The sequence below is a fragment of the Globicephala melas genome, chromosome 21 (genome assembly GCF_963455315.2).
Source record: "Globicephala melas chromosome 21, mGloMel1.2, whole genome shotgun sequence".
NCBI lineage: Eukaryota > Metazoa > Chordata > Mammalia > Artiodactyla > Delphinidae > Globicephala > Globicephala melas.
The window spans coordinates 32,822,150-32,831,396 of record NC_083334.1 but is presented as its reverse complement, the minus strand read 5'-3'; the positions used below and the strand labels follow the sequence as shown (position 1 = coordinate 32,831,396).

At 47.6% G+C, this 9,247-nt stretch overlaps 1 protein-coding gene across 1 annotated transcript; it reads left to right on the top strand.

The window, feature by feature from the left end:
* Positions 1 to 5,407: 5,407 nt before the first annotated feature.
* DKK4 (dickkopf WNT signaling pathway inhibitor 4) lies at positions 5,408 to 8,572 on the top strand. The gene is made up of 5 exons (XM_030829797.2): positions 5,408 to 5,521; positions 6,546 to 6,696; positions 7,129 to 7,281; positions 8,137 to 8,369; positions 8,552 to 8,572. The coding sequence occupies exons 1-5, from the start codon at positions 5,414 to 5,416 to the stop codon at positions 8,570 to 8,572; spliced, it is 666 nt and encodes a 221-aa protein (XP_030685657.2). The 5' UTR covers positions 5,408 to 5,413.
* Positions 8,573 to 9,247: the final 675 nt, after the last annotated feature.

Sequence of the window (9,247 nt, the reverse complement as noted above, 5' to 3'; positions counted from 1 at the left end):
AATCCAGCTGAAAAAGAAACCACCCCAAATCGCCCACACATGGGGACTGCAGGCTGCTGGGACCCTCAGTGGCATTGGTGAAAGGACGTCTGGTCCCCGAGTCAGAGTGGTCCCGACACTGTCCCAACAGGCTGACTCCTGCTGTGACCTAAGACGAGAGACGCTGTTTCCAGCGAATGTGTACTGAGATACGGCCAGCTTTTTACAAACCTTTTCTTGCCTTTTCATCGCAGCATCTGCTGTCACTACCCCCACCTCTGTGTCTTGTGTAGCACGAGTGTGTCAGGGACTGCAGGACGCAGAGGAGGAAAAGCCCTGCTGTGGCCTGAACACTTGTGTCCCCAGATTCACGCGTTGCAATCCTAACGCCCAGTGTGACGGTGTTAGGAGGGGGGCCTCCGGAGGTGCTCAGGTCATGAGGTGAGGCCCTCATGAACGGGATTCGTGCCCTTGTGCAAGAGGCCCCGCAGAGCTCCCTCTCCCCCTCCTCCACATGAGGACACAGCGAGAAGGTGGCCGTTTACGAGCCAGGAAGCAGGCCTTCGCCTGACATAAACCTGACCACTTGGGCACCCTGACCTCAGACTTCAGCTTGTATAGAAGCACCTAGTCCGTGGGATTTCTGTTACAGAGAGGTGTGGAGCGTGCCCAGGAATGGGGTAGGGTGGACAAGGCATTCAGGATTGATGGGTCACACACAACATCATCTAATATTTTTAAGCAAAAAGAAGGCAGAGCACAACCTTGACAAAGGAAGCTCGGGGCCCCTGGTGCTGTTTCCAGCTGGACGCCAGGTTGGGATCAGGAGAACGGAGGCTGCCTTACGGGAAAGGCAGGTCCCAGCGCCACGTGGTTGGTTGGCCAACTCCAGAGGGAGCCGCTCACACATGCGCCGGTCTGCGTGGTGCCGCTGGGGTGAGCCTCATGGTGGCTGACCCCCCAACCCCTCCTTCCCCTCTGCCCGGCATCACACACTCCCGGAAAACTGGTCTGGAGGAGCCCTGCAGGCCGCGAGGAGCTGAGGCTGAGAGGTACGTGAGCTAGCCAAGGCCACACAATTGGTGATGAGCAGGACCCAGTCTCCCAGGCTGTTTCTGGAAGCGGGCCTGCCCTGAGGGGCAAGACACCTGATAAACCCGCTTCCTGGGCCGGCAGCTACGTGCCTCCTGACCTCAGGTACCTCAGCGGCAGTGCTTACACCAGCGCTGTGATTATACAGATCCTGCAATCTTTGTCTCCCCTCATCAACCTGCCCCCTCATCTTTCATTTACTGAGCATTTCCCGTGAGAGCCTGCCAAAGACCCGCTTGTTTCGGCTCCTTTGATTTGCCGACACAGGAGACTAACAAATAAAACTGTCCGTTCCGGAGTGAACGTAACTCGCGGCGCCGCCTCTGCCGTGAGCTCCGGGAGCTACAGCAGCTGTCCCCGGAGGATGCAGGTGTCACACCCACACACCAGCCCACGCCGCACCTCCGCCCTGGCCAGGAGTCACCCGGGGGGCTGGCATCCCCCGCCGTGCTGAACCAGGAGCCCCGGGGAATTTCTTCTCGAGAATTTTCACCCGGAGGCACGAGGAGGACCGGCGCGGGCTTGCCAGGTGGCCCACAGTCCTTGCCAGGGGCGCCCCGTGGCAGCATCCTGGCCGGAAGTGCACGGGAGGGCTTCCTTCGTGGTGTGGCTAGCGGGGCCACGGCTCCCCGTGGGGGCGGTGGGCTCTGCACGTGGTCTGCTGTCTGCGTCTGGGAAATCCAGGCCCTGACCTAAGAGCAGAAAAAAAAAAAAAAAAACGCCTTTTAAGCAGAAACACTAATAAAGCCTTCCTCTCCCCACTGCTCCATCATCTCCAATCCCCAGTCATTGAGCTCAGCCTTAGGGCCGTAAGGGTGCCCACAGGGCATCCTGGCTGATGAACACCGATCATTAGCGCACAAGCAGCCTCAGCCGATCTGAAACCAAAAGTCATCTTCCAGGGAGACTTCTCATATTTAGTTCCTCAAAATTGCTCTGGCTTTTGGGAGACCTAGAAATAATGGACTACTTAGCGGAGATTTTTCTTCGGCGCGTTGGGTTGCACACACTTCTACCGAGAGCCTCCATGGGAGGGCCGTGCGTCATGCTAGGTCCTGAAGTTCACGTGAGGATGAGAAGTCCAGGCTTGGACATGAGTGAGGGACATTGGTTTATAGAGTTTTATGAGTACCAGTTATGGTGCCAGGCCCTCTACACGTATTCACCCATTAAACCCTCAGAATATAGTCATTATGGGGAGGTCGTGCCCACTTTACAGTTGTGTAGATACAGCCTAGAAAGCTGAAGCACCTTGTTCAAGGTCACAAAGTCACTATAAATCCATTTATCTCTGCAGCCATCCATCACATGAAACAACTTATGGAGCTTCTATTATATGCCAGGCCCTCAAAGCATGAGGATACAAAGATGAACAGCTACAGCCCTGCCCACCCAGAGCTTATCACCTCGTTGTAGAGACCAAGAAGTACCCAATCACAATAGAGTTTTATAAACACCATGGTGGGCAGCCGGATGCCTGGGAGAGAGGGGGAATCGGGGGCTATAGGGGAGGCCAGACTTGTGCTCAGATCAGGTCGGCCTGACTCCAAAGCCTGCACTCTTACAAGGCCGAGAGAAAGTCAAGCAGAGACAGAGACAGAGAGGAGCCTGCTTTTCGGTTTTGTTGCCCTGTTTGTAGCCTCCTGCACCTGGTGTGTCTGCATCCTCACCCCTCTCGGTCTGTGGGAGCATCGCTCCTGGAAGACACGGGGGTTAATCTTCCATCTTCCATGTTAAGATGCCCAGCAAAGCCTTGATGATTTGGATCGTGTCACCCTTCCCCCCCAATCTGCTTTCCATCCTGAATTCCATCTTCAGTGCCATAGCCATCCACCTGTGCGTGGAATTAGAAATGTCAGGGTAACCTCGGCTCTTCTGTCTCACTCTCCCGCCACCCCCCACATCAAATGGTAGGGACTCAAGTGCCCAATCCCATCCTTGGCTGGTTCTCACGGTCACTGTGTCACTGCCTTACACTGGCCCTCCTCTGCCTCCTCGTCCTTCTCTTCATTGGCCCAGCATCCGCTTTCAATCCACTGCACCCTAGCTCCACACCGCCGCCAGCACTGCTTTCCTAAAAAGCAAATTAGATCCTGCCATTTTCAAGTTCAAATATTCCCCCGATGACTTTCTACTGCATATGAAATAATACCCGGTGTCCCTTGCCTGTTATCAGGTTCCTCACAGTCTAGCCTCCTCTTGTCTCTCCACCATCTGCCCCAGCCACACAGATTCTCTAGAACCAAAATGCACCTCCCTGCCCCTGCACACACTTCACCCTCTGAGCCTGGGGTAAGACCATCCCCTACTTCTCAACCTAGGAAACTCCTACTCATCCCACAAAACCCAGCTCAAATGACCAGTCACCACCTCTGTAGAGGCATTCCTTCATTCCTCCAGAAGGTCTAATCACACCCTTCTCTGTGATCCTTCAGCTCCACATTTCTATCTTTATCTTAGTGCTTGTTATATCAAAATCATCTCTACATGTAGATCTTCTTGGATACTAACCCCTCAGGGGCAAGGACTGTGTTTTATCTTTTATTCCCAACACCTACACATAGGTTCTGTTAAGTACAAAGTACTCAATGAACGTTTGGTTCCAGTCCTTTTTGTCTGTGTGTTTTGCCAGAGGCCTCTGGTGCCCTGGTATTCTCTCTTCTGTTAGGTAACAGGAAGCAGGGAAACCCAGCAGAGAGCGAACCCTGGGGCTCTCTCTCCTTTATGTTCGGCCATAATTGTCCAACTTCAAAATAAATTCTGGAACACCCCTAGTCACCAGGAGTATCCTACTATCAAAGGGTGTCTGATGCTCTCAGTTTACATGAAAACAAGTAGTACTTGCAGAAGAAATAGCTCCGTTGTGCCACACGATGGGGACAGGCATCCAACCCCAGGAAGAGAGCCAGGTAACGGACCCTCAGGTCACCTGCCCCAGCCACTGGGCTCCAGGTGTCCCTCGAGGCTGGGAATGGTCCCCTGGCACAGAATGTCCAGGTACCTCTTGACGGACTGATGTCAGGTGTTTTGGAGGAAGACCCAGTAACACCAAGGTTACCATTGATGGCATAGATAAGGGGCACTGGTAGATTTTAAACGGCGCCTTACACCCCAGGTACGGGGATGAATTTACCCTGAGAACAAAGCAAACAATGAAGGGATTTGGGGACCCAGATCTACCCTAAAGGACTTAGGCAGTGATAAGCACGTGTCTAAATCACTCGACTTTGCTAACTGGCTAGTCTGGCTGGAGAAAAAAAAATCAGAGAAAAAGGGATGAAGCATTTTTTAAAAATTCAAATTAGGAAACTTGAAAATGCATGAAATCCCATCTGAAATGAGTTCCAGTCTTGAAGCCTGTTCTGCTTAAGTCACTTCAACATCATACAACACAAATTAAATCCATTGCTCATAAAATACACCTAAACTTCCTATTAAATTGTATAAAACTGTATATAAAATGGGCTTTCTGCGGTTGTCCCTATCACTAAAAAAGGCAATTTTTATAAAATCATTATCTTCCTAATTAAATAATCCTAACTTCAAACAGTTCCATTTTCATTTTAAGGAGAATTATTTTCCAATTGACATTTAGTCGGGACAGGTGCTGTTACATTCACAGCTCTTAAGCTATTGGGATTTTTACGTCTGAACACCAGAGACACTCAGGGGGCATTTTGTCTCTTTTCTATCTGTCTTCACTATCTGAGCACAGTGTAAAGTTTCTCAGTATATTTTTTGTAACTCATTAGTTTTTGGCATCCCGCAGAGCGTATTGGCTAACAGGTTTCATCCTTTCTTGGAGCACAACTAGCTGTGAAAACAGGTCTTAGAGCAGATTCCCTCCACCCTCACAGGATTACTGAAGGTAGGAAATGCAGGTGATTATCAGAGTTTGCTTTTGATACAGACATCCTGCTCTTCCGCTGGCCCTTTGAACTGACTTTGATATGCAGTGATTAAGAGGGGTTCAACCCCTGGAGGAGCAGTGGCTGCAGCCCTGCCTCTGCTCCCCCTCTATTGAGTCCTCATTTTGAACTATTGGTCAAACAGATTTGAGGGGATTTGTTGGAGCCTGTGTGGGGTAAGAAGGAAGGAAAGGGAGGAGGAAGGAGGAGGAGAGAAAGGAGGGGGCACGTCTATAAACAGTTTCAGAGGGAACCCGCCGGTCAGACCTCGCTCGCCTGATTTCACACACCTTCCTCCAACGAAGATTTGCTTGTCTTTCAGAAATAGCAATCCCAGGGCGACTTGCCGAGTTCCCATTTTGGCAAAAGCTCCATCGTGGGTTCAGAGCAGGCCAGCTTCGAGGAGGACGCAGGGAGGGCTGAGAAGGTCCAGGATGGTGGTGTTGGTCCTGCTGCGGCTTGGCTGGCTGTGCGCCCCCCTGGGAGCCCTGGTTCTGGATGTCAACAACAAGAGCTCTGTGGATGCGCAAGGAGCCCGGAAGGTAACGCTCGGTTGAGGAGGAGGGCTGGGCGCTGGGCTCGAGTGAAGCCATTACGCAGATGAGCATCTGAAGTAGCTCATCTAGACGGTGGGCCGGATGGAGGCTGTGGAAGGCACCCTGGAAGAATCCAGTCGCTTTAGCATTAACTCACCAGATGAGCCAAGTGGCTTTTCAGGGCATGGAATTTCAGGGCTATCAATTCACCTATAAATCAGGGAGTAAGCTAACATTTAGAAAGCTATACACCACGTGCCAGGCCTTTTATACATACTATCTCATCTCCTCTTCCTCAGAGCTTGAGACAGCTATCACATCTCCTAATGACAGATGGCGGAAATGGGCTCAGAGACGCTGAGGAATTTAACCAAGGCCACACAGCCAGGGAATATGGGAGTCAGAAGTTACATGCTGCGTGCCAACCCTCTCACTTCACAGAATTGTTTTATAGGAAATGTTTCATATACATATGAAAAACCATCAACCGAAGATGAGAGAAATCAGTCTTCGGTATCTGTTTCTCTGCAAATGAGGCATCACTAGAAACCAAAGGATGGTTGGGTTGGCCCACTGAGGGGCCTACTTGGCAAATGGTGACTGATGTGATTCACTGGAGTAAAACGGTCAAATAGGGATGCCACAAACACCAACACTTCTTTAAACTATCGCACAGCATCTAGAGCTTCTAGATACATATCAAAAATCTCATAACCGTCTCTAAGACACACGTGGGAAAACATTTTCTTCCATTTTCACAGAGAGCATAAAAGATGAAATTCTATGTTTAAAAGTAGGACAATTTTTCAGACACAAATAACCTTTGCAGCACATAGGTCTCTTCGTTGGTGATTTGCTCTCCGCTTTGTGAAAGAAAACCAATTCTAGTGAAAAGTCAAGATGCTGCTTGAGGTTTGCCTCAGTGTTTAAAGTGCCTCTCTTTTTGGCTTTCTCCATCTCCTGCCTGGAATAAAAACTCTTCACATCTCGCCGGATTCCCTAGCCCTGTGACAACAGCTTCTCTTTACAGGGTTCACAGTGCATGTCTGACACAGACTGCAACACTAGACAATTCTGCCTCAAACCCCAGGATGAGAAGCCATCCTGTGCTACCTGTCGTGGATTATGGAGGTGGTGCCAGTGGGCTGCCGTGTGCTGCCCGGGGACGCTCTGCGTGAACGGTGAGTCAGCACGAAGACTTGCAGGACTGCAGTGCTCCCAAAGAGCAGACACAGCATCCGGGTCTCTTAGACGAGGGTATTCCACGACAGGCACTCTCTAAAGGCTCCAAAGTGGTTCTCCGCAGCTGCCTCTTCCCGATGCGGCAAAATAGTTTCTTTCCCGGCAACAACTCTTGCCAGCAACTTGGAGATGATTTTAAAGCAAGGGTTCAAGTTGGAATCTTTCAAGTTCTTCTGTTTTCACTTAGATTCCATTAATTACTTAAGCACCTGCTTTGCCATATGTGAGATGTAAATATTTAGTGCCTGTGTCCCGGAAATCTAGAAAGTTATACAGAAACTGAAGGCGGAAGTACTGCCAAACCCTGTGACAGTCTGATAATGAGCCTGTCTGTGGTTCTCATCCTCTAACTCCACCTGCTTGTCTCTCAGATGTTTGCACTGCAGTGGAAGATGCAACCCCAATACTGGAGAGGCAGATCGATGACCAAGACGACACAGATACACAAGGAACAAATGAGCACCCAATTCAGGAAAACAAGCCCAAGAGGAAGCCAAATATTAAAAAATCACAAGGCAGTAAGGGTAACAGCAGCATTCTAAGCATATATATATATATATATATATATATATTTTTTTTTTTAAGAAAAATATTTTCTCCTCCTAGGCTCTTAAGGATAGGCTGAAACTGACTTATGCCTCTCCACCCCGGAAACACCTAGGGAGCATGTCCTATTTCCAATCTCTTTCCATAAACAGCTATGGGGATCATGGGGGTAAGAGCACAAGGTAGTTGGCAGGCCAAGAGGACGGGGAATAGCTATAATAACGGGCTGATTAGCAAGAAAGCCTTTAATTGTTTAATTAAATTTTATATGCACATCTTTTTATAGCCTATAATTTAACAAATAGAAATTTCCCTTTCTAGATCCTCAGAATACAAAATAAAGGAGAGAGGAACATAGACGCAATAACGTTTCATTCTCGGACAAAATACGAACTTCACTAAGATGCTTTTTACAAAATTGCAGTCTCAAATTCCAGTCTCTGACATAAAGCAGCTAGGATTTTGAAGGTGGTGAATTGGCCATTCTTGTTTGTTGAAGGCGGTTAGTTGCCCCCTGTGTAAGTAGTGGTCTCTCTTTGGGTCAGTACAAATCCCATTTAATAAAACACTGATGAGTGATACTTATTTCATGTCTCAAGACTGGAAATCCCATCTTTCTTTAATAAATGTTTTAACTTTATAAAGCAGTAAATTGTGTTTGGGAAGACAGAGATGTCCACTCCATTGTTGCTTTCAGCCCAGGAGCCAGGCAGGCTGTTGCTCTATCTTTACTTTGCGACCTTATCCTACACCCCACGCCCTAACCCAGTCATGCCCTCACAAGCCACCATTCCCCCTGCTTATTACTAAAGCCCGTATCAATCTCGTTACAGGACAAGAGGGAGAAAGCTGTCTTAGAACTTTCGACTGTGGACCTGGACTTTGCTGTGCTCGTCATTTTTGGACTAAAATTTGTAAACCGGTCCCATTGGAGGGACAGGTCTGCTCTAGGAGAGCGCACAAAGATACCGCGCAAGCTCCAGAAATCTTCCAGCGCTGTGACTGTGGTCCTGGACTATCATGTCGAAGTCAGGCAACTGGAAATCAACGAAACTCACGGTTAAGAGTGTGGCCAGAAAATCTAAACAGCTGCACATCTTCCAGCAGAAGTCTCAGACAAGAACTTAAAAATCTTCCCATACAAATAACTCTTAAAATCAAATCTTGTAGTAAGTGAAACAGACTGAGCTGGAGAAACTGCCTTGTGATGAATGGAAACTAGTTTGGGCTTGTTGTCTATTTCTGCAGAAAAGTGATGTGATTCTATAACAAATTTAACTTTGATCTAGTGATTCAGTTAGTTCAAATAAATCTTTACGTAATTTCTGGTGACAGTAGTAGGCAGGGAAAATTATCACAGCAAATACTTTATTTTTCCTTAAAACCCCCATTGTTTATAATCACTTATTTCTTGGAAGGGAAATACCGTTTTGCTACAAAATAACTTGGTTAATAAAGAAGTAAGATTCAAAAGGTAGTATCTTATGTTTGTGTAGCCCACTGCAAGTTACAAAGCATTTTTACGTTATTTTGTTTTCAATAGCTTTACTTACCATTTGAGAACTTCCTATATTTTGTATTTAAATAATTTCTATATTTCAAAGCTAGGGCTTTCAAGGAGTGCTTTTACTTATACATTTTGACCATCTGAACTTAAAAGTTACACTGGAAGAAAACTAGGGCAAAAAAAAGTAAAATCTTTGTTCAAAGTATAAGAGACCATATTTTATACACATGGGTACATATTAAAAGTGGTTTTAATTAGGGAAGCTCTTTCTGATGGATTACAATCAACTGTTACAGATTTCATTTAAGAGATAAACCACACACCTGTTCTTGGAATTAGGTTATAAGTATATGTTACAAAATCGCATATGGGCCAAGCATAGAAAAAAGTCTCTAAAAAACATTGAACCTTCTTCCAAAGGCTTGCCTAATTGACTA